At 37.4% G+C, this 16,839-nt stretch overlaps 1 protein-coding gene and 1 pseudogene across 1 annotated transcript in view; both read left to right on the top strand.

Annotated features, from left to right (window-relative positions):
* The window catches only part of SPPL3 (signal peptide peptidase like 3), a 78,419-nt gene that overhangs the window by 37,991 nt on the left and 23,589 nt on the right, over positions 1–16,839 (top strand). The window contains exon 3 of the mRNA XM_054594181.1: positions 11,521–11,609. Coding sequence (XP_054450156.1) covers positions 11,521–11,609 — 89 coding nt within the window. The remainder of the gene's footprint in view (positions 1–11,520; positions 11,610–16,839) is intronic.
* On the top strand, positions 9,758–10,719 carry LOC129087331 (60S ribosomal protein L6-like; annotated as a pseudogene).

Here is a 16,839-nt window from a genome sequence, read left to right as displayed (position 1 = left end):
TCACACAAGCACACTCACTGGGAAGGTTAAGGAGAGACTCCTTGACAGCCACTCTGCGGTCTCAAAGGGAGCACAACGTGTTTCATAACGTGGAGGCATCGACGTAGGTGGGGCCATATGAAATTGCTTATGGTCAGTTTTTTTTTTTTACTTACAGAAATAGTTTATGGTTCAACTTACTGTTATTAGAGTTATGGTCATTAGCATTTACCAAGTATTTTTTCTCTGCTGACCATGGGAATGCTGAGACTGGATCCTCTTGAAATCCTGGTCATAGCAGGCAGCCACAGGAATAGGGAGTGAGGCCCTTACTCCTTCTTCTCACTATCCTTTCTTAAACTTTAGTGGTTGTATAATTCAAGTAGTTTTGTGGCTGATACACTTAAAAATTAAGGCCATGTGAGAAATTTTAAATTGAAAATTGAAGAGGAGTTATGGTGATACATGGAAATGGTCATAAGGATTTTGAACTATGCAGTATTATATCTGGATCTTAATCAGTACTTAGCAGAATCACAAGCTTTATATCAACACTGATTAGAACATGTACAATACTGTTGGTAACTCCACTATCAACTGATAAAAGTTTTAATCATTGAAACTTCTGTTGATAGCCATAAATTCATAATGACTCTTAGGAAGCAATAATCAACCCAAGCAACTTAGAACCTTATCACATACTCTTGATATTTTGTATTGCTACCTTTTGGACAAGCTTCTAGGTTTTTTCTCTTTACCTATATACTATGTCAACATTTCAGAAGACTTGGTAATTTCATTTATTCTTTCAGTCCTTACCTGAGGATGTTTACTGATTTGCGGGAGGGAAGAAGGGAGAGAAGGAAAGAGTAGGGGAGAGAAAAAGAGTGAGAGAAAGAAGAAACATTGATCGGGTGCCTCCCGTATGCATCGAGCTTGCCGCCCAGGTGTGCGCCCTGACGGGGAACGGAGCCTGGAGCCTGCAGCCTTTCCTTGTGTGGGGTGGCGCTCCAGCCGCCTGAGCCTCCTGATCAGGGCAAGGCTTGGCAGTTTGAAAAAATCTTACACTCACAACCTTAATACTACAGTAAGTCCTCATTTAATGTCATCAATAGGTTCTGTGACTTTAAGGGAAATGACTTAATGAAGTATAATGAAGCCCATTTTATTGTAGGCTAATTGATGTAAACAAGAGTTTAGGTTTGGCATATACTTACTTAGATGCGGTTTACATTTTAAATCATTTATATTCTGATTATTTTCACCTAACAAAAACATTTTCCACAATCATCTATATACTAATTTTTAGTAATTTGATATTTCTTTGTGTTAATCTTAATCCACTCTTGTTGGACTTGTGGGCTGTTAAGGTGACGATCTTTTTATGTATTCTTTTGCTTTTGGTTGAATTATGTAAGTTAAATATCCAAAACTTGAAAGAGTAGAGAGTATAAACTGGCTCTTACTAAAGGTTGTCATATTGTTTTACAGGTAGGTTATATCAATTTAGGATCATACAGGTTTTAAGTAAAATTTTATGCTCTAAGGGTACCACACAATTATTATACAATGGAAAAGATTTCTCTGATGAACTTCCTTATTTTACAAATGAGGAAACTGAAGCTCAGCAAGATGTGGTACCTTGATAAAGATTCCATGACTCATTGGTAACAAAGTCTGGGTTGGAACCCAGTTGTTAGGACCCATGTCCAGTCCCTTATGTCTTTTATAGTTCAGTAATGTGTTTTCTGCAAAAAAGGAAATCTTGATGCCTTTAATTATACATTTCAATTGCCCTTATTGAATAAATTTGTGTTTCCTCTTCTTCTGTTTTCTGAAAGAGATTATATAAAGTTGTGGTATTTTGTCTTTAAATACGCATATATGAAAGAACTCACCAGTGAAGCCATCTAAAGTCTGTGAAGATTTTTTTTTAAATACTATTTTATCTTTAGAGAGGAGGGAGAAAGAGAGGGAACGAAACATTTGTGTGTGAGAGAAACATCCATCAATTCCCCCTCTCACGCCCCCAAAGGGGGACCTGGCCTGTAACCCAGGCATGTGCCCTGACTGGGAATCAAACCAGCAACATTTTGGTCTGCAGGCCGGTGCTCAATCCACTGAGTCACACCAGCCAGGGCTGGGGAGATGGTTTTTTGTTTGTTTGTTTGTTTCCTGCTTTACTGCTTTTTTTTAAGTACTGGTAAACACTTTTTTGTAGTCAAATATGCATAACATAAAATTTACCATTTTAGTTATTTGTAAGTATATAGTTCAGTAGCAGGTAGGAGCTTTTTAAAACACGTTATTGTCTTTTTATTATAGGCATTCTAGTACTAGGGTGTGAAATGATATCTTATGGCTTTGATTGCATTTCCCTGATAACTGGAATTAGAATGTTGAAAAGATATTGAGCATCTTTTCATGTACTCATTAGCACATGATTAGCACATGTACATGATTTTTCTTCTTTGGTGAAATGTCTGTTCAAATTTTTGTCCATTTTAAAATGGGTTTTTTTGTCTTATACAGAATTATAAAAGTTCCTTAAATATTTCAGATACAGGTTCTCTTGATTTGCACATACTCTGTTTGGTTTTGTTTCTTTACCTTGTTTCATGGCTTTTACCTTACCTCCCTTTTAAAGTACTGATAGGGTTTTGTTTTTTTTTAAAACAGGTTTGTGGTATAACATACCATACCATCAGGTTCTTCCATATAAAGTATACAGTTCAGTGGTTTTAATATAATTACTAAATTGTACAACCATCACCATAATCCAATTTTAGAACATTATCCCAAAAGAAACCTTGTACCCATAAACAGTCATTCCCCTTCCCTCTCTCCCCTGCCCTAGGTAACCACTAATCTTTAACTTTTATGTCTATAGATTTTCCTGTTCTGGAAATTTCATAAAAGTGGAATCATACATGTCTTTTGTGAGTGGCTTCTTTCACTTAGCATGATTTTTTAAAAGTTCATCTGTGTTGTAACATGTATCAGTATTTCATTCCTTTTTATTGGCAAATAACACTCTCTTGTTTATCCATGCATCTGTTGATAGATACTTAAGTTGTTTCCATATTTTGGCAGCTGTGAACATTCCTGTACAAGTTTTTGTGTGGATATATTTTCCTATCCTATGGATAGATAACCTAGGAATGGAATTGCTGGCTCATAACTCTTTAAGATTTTGAGAAACAGGCACTGTTTTTCAAAGCAGCTGTTTCATTTAATATTCCTACCAGCAATGTATGTGGGTTCCAATTTCTCTTGTTATTTTTTTGAATATAGTTATTCTACTACTCTGATATCTCATTGTGGTTTTGATTTGCATTTTCTTAATGATGTTGAGCATATTTTCATGTGCTTGTTTACTGTCTGTGTGTCGTCTTTGGTGAAGTGTTCAGATTTCTCATCCATTTTAAAATTAGGTTTTCTTATTGTTGACTTTTGAGAGTTCTTTATATGTTGTGGATGCAAGTCCTTTATCAGATAAATGGCTTGCAGAGGGTTTCTCCCAGCCTGTGGCTTTGTGTTTTCACTTTCTGTGTGTTTATAATATATTTTCCTGATGGATTGATTGAGAGAAAATGTCCCTTTTTAGTGACTTTTTTCTTAAAAACTTTATCTGATGTTCGTGTAGCAACTCCAGCTCTCTTATAGTTGCATGTGACAATTTTTAATACTGATTCAGTTTCTTCTTTTAAATCTAGATAGTCTGTTTCTTTTTTAGTCAGTTTTGGTAATTTGTGTCTTTCTAGGGTTTGTACATTTCCTCTAAATTGTCTAATTTGTTGGTATCAGTTTGTTCATATTCTCTTAAAATCCATTTAATTTCTGTTGGTCAGTATTGGTGGTCCCTCTTTCAATTTTTATCTTAGTCATTTGTGTCTTCTGATCCCTCCCCCCCCCCCTTGGTCAGTCTAGCCTCAAAAGTTTTATCAATTTTGTTAATCTTTTCAAAGAACCAACTTCTGGTTTCATTGATTTTTTTTTGTTTGTTTGTTTTTGAATTGCACTTTAATCTTTATTATTTCCTTTCCTCTGCTTGCTTTGGGTTTAGTTTGTGTCTTTTTTCACTTCCTTAAGGTGGAAGCTCAAGTTAATTGATTTGAAACCTGTCTTCTTTTTAAACATAGGCATTTAAAGCAGCAAATTTTTCTCGTAAGTACTGATTTACCTGCATTCCACAAATTTTATATTTCAATATTATTCAATTTAAGATATTTTCTAACTTACCTAGTGATTTTTTTCTTTTGACACATGGGTTCTTTATAAGTAATGTTGCTTACTTTCCTAGTATTCGAAGGTATTTCAAAATTCTGTTGTTGAAAGGAATTTCAACAATCTAATTCAATTTCATTGTAGTCAGATAGTACCTTTTATGATTTCAGTCCTTTGAAGTTTTTTGAGACATGTTTTATGACCTAGCATTTAATTCATCCTGGAGAATGTTCATACGTAGTTGGAAAAATGAACCTTCAACAGAGTTGAGAGCAGGGGGTAACATAATCTGGTTGTATTTTAGAAAGAGTGTCCTGGGTTCTGTATGGGGGAAATAGGTTGTTGGGTCAAAGGAAAAGGTGGAATAGGGAAACCTGGGAGAGACTATTGCCCTAGTACAGGCAAGAAATGATGATGGCTGTGACTAGGCTAATGGTGGTGGAATGAGGCTATCAGTAGGACCAGATTGCTGATGAAATGGATATAGTACGTATGAGTGAGAAGAGTCAAGGATGACTCCCAAGGCTTATGGCCTAAACTAGATCCAAATATGGTTCCATTCTTGAGCTGGAAAACTCCATAAGAGAAGCAGATCATAAAATAATCAGATAAAAAATTTGTGAAGTAGTCTGCTTATTTCCCACCAGGCCTTCACATTTCAAGTACAGAGGGGGAAACTATATCAAGTAAAGCTGGATTCTGAAAGTCGAAACAGATCCTTGATTTAGGAGCCCTTATGTTTGCCATCCCTTAGCTGAGTTTTGCTAAACATCCCATGTTACTTAAAGCTGACACCTGTCTCTCCTTGATCTTTCCAGCTGCTCAGAGAAAAATAGCATAATTACTCATCTTAGCAGTAAGTCCCCAAAGAGTTTGAAAGACCTACAGGAGAACATCGCTAGTGGGAGAGAACAATAACTGGAAGGAAAAATGAAAGCCTTAAAAAGGGGCTGTTCTGATGAGACCCAGGGATTAGAATGTGAGACTGGTTTAGAATTTCTTACGCAGCTTATTATTGGCAAGACACTTGAGTTTGGGAGGAAGAGAAGGGAAGATGGGATAATAGAGACTGGATTTACCACTCCCCCTAAAAAAATGATTTTCAGGACACTGTTCATCAGACAAAAAAGGACAGTGGTCCTGAGAAATGATAAACAATTTTTCAAGCTATCTTAAGATGGCCCCCACCCCGTGCCCCAAGTCCACTCTCCTTTTCTTTTTTTCCTTTCCTTTCCCCCTTATCCCTTTACCCTTACCTTACCCAAGAACACTTTCAATTGTTTTTTCAGGGAGAGGAAAGGAAAGAGACAAACATCCATGCGAAAGAGAAGCATCAATTGGTTGCCTTCTGTGCTCAGACCAGGGATCAAACTGGCCACCTAGGTGTGTGCCTGACTGGACATCAAACCTGCAATCTTTCCATTACAGGATGACATCCAGTCAACTGAGCCACACTGGCCAGGGCCCCATGTCCACTTTATAGTAACAGAAAAAGGAACAGTAACAGAAAATAGTGGTTAGCAAAGGCTGGAGAGTAGGAATAAAGGGGAGAGATTGATCAAAGGGTACAAACTTTCAGTTATAAGATGAATAAGTTCTGGAGACCTAATGTACAGCATGGTGACTATAGTTGTTAATAGTGTATTGTATACTTGATATTTGCTAAGGCAGTTATGAGAGGTAATAGATATGTAAATGAGTTTGATTGCAGTAATCATGTCACAGTGTATACATATATAAAACATCACATTGTATACCTTAAATATACAGATGCTTTTTGACTTATAATGGGGTTATGTCCTGATAAACTCATTATAAGTTGAAGATATTATGTCGCAAATGAATTTAATACACCTAACTACCAAACATCATATAGCCTGCCTAAAATGTGCTGAGACACTTACGTTAGTCTACAGCAAGGCAAAATCATCTGACACAGATCCTATTTTATAATAAAGCATTGACTATCTCATGTAGTTTATTGAATATTGTATTGAAAGTGAAAACAGAATGTTCGTATGGGTATTTGCCATTGACATACACAGTTGAAAATACACTGAGCCTGAAGAATGGTTGAAGCATTGAACTAAAATTAATTGCTGGATTGTTGGGGTTGTGACAGCAACGGGTTCATCAGTATCTCTGTCTTCTGATAAGACTGGAGAACAGCTGGTTTTTACTGCACATTTCCCTTTTGCACCATTGTAAAGTTGAAAAATTATTCATTGAACCACCATAAAGTCAGAAAGCATCTGGATACAGGTTTTTTGTTTGTTTGTTTTTTGTTTTTTGTCAAAAGTAAACTTAAAACAACCCTGGCTGGTGTGGCTCAGTGGATTGAACACCGGCCTGCCTACCAAAAGGCTGCCGGTTCGATTCCCAATCAGGGCACATGCCTGGGTTGCAGGCCAGGTCCCCAATAACAGGTGCGAGAGGCAACCACACATTGATGTTTCTCTCCTCTTTCTCCCCTCTCTCTCTGAAAATAAATAAAAAAAATTTTTTTTAAACTCAAATATTAAAGATTGTCTTTGGGTTGTGGTATATAGGGAGAAAGATTGCCTAAGTCAGAGCTGAGGGTCCAGAGAGACAGGCAACTAAAATTAGTCAGAATATGAAAGAGAGATGCATATGGACCCGTGGAGCATTAACAGTGTGGATCAGTGCATGCATGTGAGGAAATGACTTAAGACTGAGGAAAGAATAAGGTAAGTATTAAAGGGGAAAGTGCCTGTTCCCATCAACCAGAATGGAAAAAGTTTATAATTCATGTGGCGTTGGGTAAAGTATTCGGAAAGGTCCTGCTTTAGTCGTAGAAAATAATTACCCTAGACTGAACACTGCTTCAGACTTGCTTATTAAAACACAAAGCAAGACCTGAACAAATTTAACTATTTCCAAATAACTTACAGCATCCCAGAATAAAGCTCAAGAAGATTTGTTGTATTATAAAAATACCGCCTTGGCCAGTGTGGTTCAATGGACTGAGTGGAGCCTGAGAAGCAAAGGATTGCTGCTTTGATTCCCAGTCAGGGCACGTGCCTGGGTTGAGGGCCACATCCCCAGCAGGGGGTGCATGAGAGGCAACCACACATTGAAGTTTCTCTCCCTCCCTTCCCCTAATTCTAAAAATAAATAAATAAAATATTTAAACAATCTATCAAGTACCCAGTAGCAATATAAAAAATTTTTAACTTATTTTTGATTGATTTTAGAAAGAAGAAGGGGACAGGAGTGGAGAGGGAGAGGGAGAGGAAGAAACTTTGTTTTGTTGTTGCACTTATTTATGCATTCATTCATTGATTCATCTATGTGCCCTGACTTGGCATCAAGCCCACAACCTTGGCATATCTGGACAACACTCTAACCAACTGAGCTACCCAGCCAAGGTGAATAAAAATACTGAGACAGAGTAACCCTGGAGTTGACACAGTTGTTAGAATTAGCAGAGAAGTACATCAAAACAGATAGTATAATTGTATTACATATGTATAAAAAGGTAGGTAGACATTTTAAAATACCCAAATCAAACTTCTGGAGATGAAAATAATATCTGAGATTAAAAAAATACACTGGATGGAATTATCATCAATTAGACATTGCAGAAGAAAAGATTCATGAAGTTGAAGATATAATAGAAACTAAAGTGAAATAGAAAAGAGAAAAAATTGTTAATGAAAAGAGTATTTTTGAGCTATTGGACATCAGACAGCAACCTCCAGTGGCCTAATGTATGGGTAACTGGAGTTCCTGAAAGAGGAGAAGAGAGGGAGGGACAGAAAAATACTTGAAGAATGGCCAGAATTTTCTCACACTTGAAAAAAAGGGTAACTCACAGATCTAAGAAGCTCTATAACCTCTAGGCACAAGAAACATGAAGAAAACTATACCAAGGCACATCATAATCAAATTGCTCAAGACTAGTGATAAAACTGAAAATCTAAAAAGCAGCAAGGGAAGGAAGAGGTAGGGGCCAGTTATGTTCCATACACAGGAACAAAGGTAAGGATGGACATCAGATTTCTTATTGAAAACAGTACAAGTGAGAAGACAGTGGAACAACAGCTGTAAAGCACAGGAAGAAAAACTGTCAACATAGAATCCCATAGCAAAAATATCTTCCAAAAATGAAGACAAGGGAAAGATGTTTTCAGATACACAAAACCTAGAAGAATTCATCACCAACAGACTTGTACTACATGAAATCTTAAAGGATGTACGTACTTCAGACAGATTAAAATGGTATCAGTTGGAAGTCTGGAGCTACACAAAGGAATGAACATCAGGAAATGATATTACATTATAAACAAAAGATTTTTTTCTTAAAGTTTAAAAAATAATTGACTATAAAATAAAATCATGGAGTTTATAGTGTAACATGTAAAATGCATGGCAGTAATAGTACAAAGGTTGAGAAGGGAAAAATAAATGTAACTACTGTAAAATTTATAAACTATACATGATGTAGTACACTATAACTTGAAAGTAGACTAGGTTAAAAATGTATGCTATAACCTTATAACAACCACTGAAATTAAGAGTTATAGCTAACAAGACAGCAAAGAAGATAAAACAGAATCATAAAAAATTCTTTATCAATACTTAAAAAGGCAGAAAAAAGGGAACCCAAAAATATACACGACAAATAGCAACACAATAGTATCAAACCTAATCATAGCAATAATTACATTACATGAAATTGGCTTGCACATTTCCCAGTTAAAAGGTAGCAATTGTCAGATTGAATTAAGAAGCAAAATTCAGCCCTGATTGGGTGACTGTTTGGAGGGTCGTCCCGTGTACCAACAGGTTGTGGGTTCGGTTCCCAGTCAGGGCACTTAAACGAGGCAACAGATAGATGTTTTTCAACCTCTCTCTCCCCTCCCCACCTAAAAGCAATAAACATATCGTCAGGTGAGGATTATTTTTTTAAAAAAAGCAAGATCCAATTACATTAGGTATAAAGCCAGGAAAAAAGACTTAAAATGAAAGACTGGGAAAAAATAACCTTGCTTATACTCATCAAAAGCAAGCTGGGGTGCCTATGTTAATAACACACAAAGCAACTTTCAGAACAAGGAATATTATTTACAAAGAAGGTTGTTTCATAATGATAACAGGTTCAATTAAGTAACAAGATATAATAATCCCAAATGTTTATGCATCTATTAAAAGATCTTCAAAATACATGAAGCAAAAGCTGATAGAACTTCAAAGAAAAATAAATCCATAAATGTAGCTAAGATTTTAGTACCCCGCTCAATACAAATGGTCATAAATTCAGCAATGATACACAATGGCTTGAACAAATCCAGGGTCACAAAGATTTACCCCTGTTTTCGTGTAAGAGTTTTATAGTTTTAGCTCTCAAATTATTTAAATTCAAATTAGTTAAAATTGAATAACATGTAGAACTCAGTACCTCAGGTGTATTCCCACATTTTTTAAGTGTTGACATGGCTAATGTTTACCACATTGGTCACTGTAGGTACAGAACATTTCCATCATTGTAGGAAGTTCTTTTGGACATGCAGACTCCCACAAACCCTTCCTTTAAAGGAACATAGGAAATGCACTAAGGACTTGAACAGGTAGTCCACAAAGAAAGAAATAAATGGGCTCTTTCTCATCTTGCAAGATGACATGTGAAAAAACTGAGAAGCTGGTTACTAAGGAGAAAAAATCTGAAACTGAGAAGGCCGATGCTGGGGGCAAGGTCAAGAAGGATCACCTCAAGGCCAAGACGCCTAAGAAGGGGAAGTGCCACTGCAGCCAAAACCCTGTCCTAGTCAGAGGAGTTGGCAGGTATCCGGTCAGCTATGGACTCCCGAAAGGCCACGTACTTCCAAAAGGCCACGTGCAGGAGGAAGTATTCACCAGCTAAATCCAGGATTGAAAAGAAAAAGGAAATCATTCTTGCTACTGTAACAAAACCAACTGACGGTGACAAGAATGGTGCTACCCAAGTGGTTAAACTTTGCAAAATGCCTAGATGTTATTCCACTAAAGTTGTGCCTTAAAAGCTGCTGAGCTGCGGCAAGAAGCCCTACAGACAGCATATGAGAAACCGCGGGCCTGCATCACTCCCGGGGCCCTTCTCATCGTCCTCACTGGGCACCCCAGACGCAAGAGGGTGGTTTTCCTGAAGGAGCTGAGCAGTGGCTTGCTACTTTGGACTGGACCTCTGCCCCTGAATCAAGTTCCTCCATGTAGAACACACCAGAAATTTGTCATTGCAGCCTCCGCCAGAGTTGGAATAGTGGTATGAAAACCCCCAAACATCCCACTGATGCTCACTTGAGAAGCAGCAGCTGCGCAAGCCCGGACTCCAGGAGGGGGAGACCCTCGACCCCGAGACGGAGAAATCCGAGATACAGAGCAGCGCAGAGTGAATCAGAGGGCTGTGGCCTCGCCAGTTCTGCCAAAAATCAAAGCTGTGCCTCAGCTCCGGAGGCTACCGCCACTCCATTTGCTTGCACACATGGGCTTTATCTTGACAAACTGGTGTTCTGAATTTCTTCCAAAGAATGCAATTAACTGATCTGTTAGTAAATAAATAAGTGGGCAAGTTCATGTACATCAAATTGTTCAGAGTTAAAGAATTCTGAATGGAAACAAATAGCATTTTTAGTCCCCCAGATTGACAATAACGACTTCCTTCAGGTCTTAACTCAGAAGTCTAACCAGTGAGGCCTTCCCTGCCCACCCTATTTAAAATTTCAAACCTAACCTCTTCATGTCCTGCCCTTTTCCCTTAGCTCACTATTAATAAACCATATATTTAACTTACTTTTCTTGTTTGTTGTCACTCCTCTTTTTTAATGTAAAGCCTGTTTTGCTCACTATTTATTGCCCCACCAGTGCTTGGAACAGTCTAGATATAGCAGAAATTCAGATGTTTGTTGTTGAATGAAAACTGACAAGGTATAGAGAAACAAGTACTTTCATACACTGCTATCAGAGTAAATTGGTCGAATCATTCTGGAAGTAGTTGTGTGGTATGTAATGTCTCAAAATTGTGCTTGCCCTTTGACCCAGCATTTCCCTTCCAGGTATTTATAACATAAGGAAGTAATTAAGGATGTACTGGAAGATTCAGCCACAGTGGAATGCTTTTAAAACTCTTGAACTCTGACATATTGGAAGGAATGTAGATTGTTTTTGAAATGTGGCAAGAACTATTTTGCAAAGTTGTAAAAAAAGATCTTCCTTTCTCTTCTGATACCTTAGTGTTTTAAAATACTCTTTTGTTACTGACTTTTCTAACTTCTTTCTTAAGCAAACTAAAACTTAACTATACACTTTTTTCCACAGGTCCCTTAATATGGACTTTGAAAATCAAGATAAAGAGAAAGATAACAACAATTCTTCTGGGTCATTCAATGGCAACAGCAGCAATAATAGTAAGGCACTTTATGTCAATTAACTTTCATACATGTAATTGTTTTAATTTGATTCTTTCTATAACCCCAGTAATTCACTGGGTTCAAAATTTATATGGTATAACAAAATCTAATCTGTCTGGTATAATTTGTTAAATTCTTAATGTTTTTAATCTGAACTACTGATTCCCTGTGTACTGCTCTTAACTCATGCCTGAAAGCTTGCTACTTAGGGTCTTTAATCTTAAAGATAAGCAAAATAGATTAGTATCTGCCTGTTTATGACCTCATTTAAATACTTTATTGAGGCTGATCATTTTGTAGGTGTTGATCATAAACTCATTCAGTGACTCAAAGATAACTACTTGAAGTATTTATAAAACTAAGCACTGTATCTCTTCTGATATTTAGGTTTTATAAGAACACATGTTTAAAAAATCAGAAGTGTGCTATATGGCAAACGTTCAGCAGCATTATTCATAATAGCCGAGAAGTAGAAGCAACTCGGAGGTCCATGAGCTAGTGAATGAATAAACAAAATATGGTCCATCTATATATGGAATGCTGTTCAGCATTAAAAAGAATGAAGTACATGCTGCAGCATGGATGTACCTTAAAACATTGTGTTAAGTAAAAGAAGCCAGACAGGAAAGAATACATATTGTATGAATCCATTTATATGAAATTTCCAAAAAGGCCAATGCATAGAGACAGAGAGGAGATTAGCGGTTGCCCGGGCCTAGGGACGGGAAGAAGAGCTAACTGTAAACTGGCCTGAGAGAATCTTTTTGAGGTGATGGTTAGGGTGATAGTTTCACACTTGGTAAATTTGCCACAAAAAAAATTATTGAATTATCCACTTAACATGGGTGAATTTTATAAATTGTACCTCAATATAGCTATAGAAAATTGGTAATGCTTGTTATAAAAAGAGAATTGAATTAGAAATAAGGAGAATTTCTTTGAATTAAGAGATTGATATTGGATACTTACCATGCACTTGGTAATCTTTTAAGTATATTGAAAGGTGCAAAAGTACAAGAGCTGGTTCCCAAGCTGTTTGCATGGACAGTGTGGCCAAAATACTTCCAAGGTGTTCATAAAACACTAAGAGATAAAAAATATCATTTCCCATCCTATTCCTACAGGAGATACTTGTGAAACTTAACGTAGCCTCAGAATCCTTCTGAACAGCATCTACTATCAGTAGGTCAGAGTTAGCACTAGAGATGAAGTCATTTTGACATCCTTGTACAAAGAGTAGAGAGAAAGGCAAGTCAGGGTGAGCAACAGTGGGTCAGGTTAGTAAGGGACTTTTTTCCCTAAAGAAGATGAGTTTGACCTGAAACAGTGCACTGGGATTGGTGGAGAATTCGTCATTCCAGGTGCAAAGAAGGTAGTAACAGGCACAGAGGAGAGAAAGAGTATGACTTTTAAAAGTCAGCATCAGCACTGAATAGGGGGGAAATACTAGGGATCTGATACAGAGTGAGATAGAATAGATAGAATGTCATGGAGGGGCTTTAATATCTACTTCATTTTCTCTAGTTGTTGTTATATCCCAGCAATGAAATTATACTTGCCCAGCTTTCACCCAGTTCAGTATGTTATCCCTGACAGTTGTAAAGTGGGCATGAAAGACAGTAGGTAGAATCAGTTAAATATGAGTTTTTTATTAAACTTAAGACACAGGCCCTTGTAGGAGGTAACATACTATACCAGTAGATTATCAGGAACCAGGTAATACCCGGTGTCAAGATCTGATTTTCAGGTTAAATTATTGCATTGCATTTTACTGTCTGTCAACATTTTAAGCCACATTGCTTTATACTTTTCTTTAAAGATTTTATTTATTTTTAGAGAGAGGGAAAGAGAGGGAGAGAAACATCAATGTGTGAGAAAAGTGTGAGAAAAACATGTTGATCTGCTGCCTCTTGCACACCCCCAACTGGGAACCTTGCCCGCAACCCAGGCATGTGCCCTGACCAGGATCTGAACCAGTTACCTTTTGGTTTGCAGGATGAAGCCCAACCCACTGAGCCACACCAATCAGCACAAATCACTTTTTACTCTGGAAACTCCTTTAAAAGTCCTGTATTATATAGCATGTACACAAATGATGTACTTAAACCAGATTACAAATCGGTTTTATGTATTGTATCACAGAAGCCTAGGAGAAATAAAAATAAGTACACTTTTATCCTCAAATAAATAAGTGGTTGAGTCAGCCCATACAATGGAAGGAAGTTACCTGGAACATCCTTTTTAAATGTCTCATTCTTAATCAGTGTTTAAAGCATAGTAGCCCTAATTGGTGTGGATTGAGTGCCGGCCTGTGAACCAAAGAGTCGCTAGTTTGATTCCCAGTCAGGGCACATGCCTGGGTTTTGGGCCAGGTCCCCAGTTGGGGGCGCACAAGAGGCAACCGATTGATGTATCTCTCACACATTGATGTCTCCCCCCCCCCAAAATAAATTAATACTTTTTTAAAAAAGAATAGTAGATGGTTGTTTAAATGGTCATTTTCTTAAATCTACCTCCCATGTTGTGCTGAATTATCCTCAACAAATACATTTTTTAGTACCTAATCTGGGCCATGGATACTAAAAACATAAGCACAGGTTAGGCTAGAATGCAGTGCACTTCCATATAATCAGGATCAACATAATGGCAGAGAAAGTCAGTACTTGATTATGGAGCAAGACACCATTCCAGATTGAAGGGATGGTATTAAGAATGGGATGTACTTATCAAAAATCAAAGAAATAATAGCCTGAAAGATGAACAGAGAAATACAAGAGATTGTGTAGGTCCTAAAGAGATTGAAGTCTTCGATGATCACATTGTAGGAATGCAGGGGGCGGTATTCTAAGAAAAGGGAGGTATGAATTTAGTGTTAGGATTTTGGCAAGAATATTTTGACCTCATTGAAAGTGAGTAGTAGAGGGAGAGGTCTCTTAAAGGTTGCAGTTGCCTACTCCTAAAATAAATAAGAATCAAGACATGAAAATGAGTGAACTACAGCTATGCATAACGGCACATTGTTGAGTGAAAGAAGCCAGACAGGAAAAAAACAAATACTGCGTAATTTCATGTATATAGTAAGTTTAAAAAAATAGAAGAAATATGCAGTAGTATTTTAAGGTGCATACTTGAATAGAAAGCATAGAAAAACAAAGCAAAGAAGAAAGTATAAAAGGCAGCTAATCTTTGGAGCAGGGTATAGACCAGTACTGGTCTGGGCCTGTTAGGAACAGGGCCACACAGTAGGAGGTGCGCTTGAATGATGCCAGAACCATCTGCCCCCACCCCACTCCCTCCCCTGTCCACGGAAAAATTGTCTTCCATGAAACCAGTCCCTGGTGCCAAAAAGGTTGAGGACTGCTGCTTTGGAAGAAAGAGGAAGTAGAGACTGGGAGGGGCACAACAAAGACTTCTGAAGTTGGCCAGGTTCTGTTTCTTGACCTGGACGGTATTAGCCCTGTTAGGATTCACTGTGCTCCACACAATTGTTTCATGCACTTCTCCGTATATGCGCTGTGTGTTACAATGAAAAGAGTTAGGAAGGACGGAGAAGGGTCCCTCAAGGTCCTCTTTGATTTTCCCTTATCTTGCTCTAACTTCCATTTCATCACTACATCTGCATCAAGAAATCCATATAGAGATTTTAACCCTGGTATATCAGTCCTTCATTTAATTATTATTAAGTGGTTTTGTTGAAGCCCCCCACCCCCATCACATAACATCTGGAAGTCCTTTACTAGGTTTCCTGTATAATTTATTTGAACTATGAAGATTGATAGAAATGTACAGTTAGAGTTTCTTTATTAATAGAGATACAGTATATACATCTTCATCTCCCCACCTAAACTCTAAACTTTGTAAGATCTGGAAATGACTTTTTAAAATTCCTCATGTTGCCTACTGTATAATAGGAATTCGGTTAAATACTTAGTTTAACTTGGTTAAAAGCATGCTTCTCTCATGAGGGTACAAAATCCGTAACTTTCTTAACAATTATCAGCAGTACATCTGTGTATTGCCCAATGTCTCTTTCATGGCCAGACATACAATTAGCCTGTAGCCATGTTCATCGAATGCTGAAAATAAGGTCTCTCTACATACTTTTTAATTGTCATAATGCCTTTTCCTTATGTTGATTTTGGCTTTAAAGATCATGCAGCTGCACTGAAGTTCTCCCAATTATGGCTGCTCTGTTTGCTTTGCCCTGTTTTGTTGTGAAGTCACTGGATTTTGACTAAAATTTCTAATTAATAGTTCCTCCCCTTCAGGCCATTTTCTCCAGTTCTTTACGAAGTGGAGGATTGAAGCTGTGTACATTGTTTTAGGTAGCATATTGCGAGTGACTAAGGGGGCTTCACTTGCCTTCTGACGTTGCTGTCTGGTAAGCTCTCTTTGGCATCATTCTATAAAACCAGTGGAAGCAGTGTGTAATGCCCCTGGTCTAAAACCTGTGCTTTCAAAAAAACAAGTCTGTGCATTCTACCTAATATTCTAGAATGGTTCTTTGAATTTCATTTGTATTCCATTTTGCATTTTAGTTGCAGAATGAATTTCTAACATTTAGATTTATTATAAACAAATATTTCTTATGCTTGACTTACTAAACGGCCTTTGTTCTGGCTTGCCATTTAATTTTTCTGTTCATATTTTAAAGGAGTATAATTAATCTGTAGACTATGATGCTTCATTTTACAGAAGAGGGGGTGTATTTTAAGATTTGCAGATTTTTTAAAGCTTTATTTCTTACCATATATTAAAAATCATTGATTTGAAAAAATCATTATTTTCTGTGTGAAAGGCACTGAAATTCAGTAGTTTCCTCTAGTTCTTCTTTGAACTACTGTAGAACGCTCAAAAAAACTAAGCCCTGATTGCTATGGCTCGGTGAGGGTGTGTAAGGCACGTAGGAGAGGCAACCGATTGATGTTTCTCTTACACATCAATGTTTCTTTTCCTCTCTTACCTCCTTCCCTTCTCTAAAAATAAGTATTTTTTAAAAAACTAAGTGAAATTTAGAGACTTCATAGTTTTGTCTTATAAATGTCCATGAGACACTTTAAGGCAGACAGGCCGCTTTCCCCATGCATGATTCACGGGCCACGCTGAACGGGTTTTCGTGTGAGTCGGGAGAGACCTCATCTCCCCATCACTGTCTTGACGTATCGGTCGTTCTTTCTGAATGGAATCGCCCTATTCCTAAATGAACTATGAGACTCAGATCATCTAC

Source organism: Pteronotus mesoamericanus, unplaced genomic scaffold (assembly GCF_021234165.1).
Source record: "Pteronotus mesoamericanus isolate MK-2021 breed Mesoamerican mustached bat unplaced genomic scaffold, CSHL_Meso_final scaffold_507, whole genome shotgun sequence".
Classification (NCBI taxonomy): Eukaryota; Metazoa; Chordata; class Mammalia; order Chiroptera; family Mormoopidae; genus Pteronotus; species Pteronotus mesoamericanus.
The sequence above is the reverse complement of the archived record's forward strand: the minus strand, read 5'-3'. Positions and strand labels throughout refer to the sequence as shown.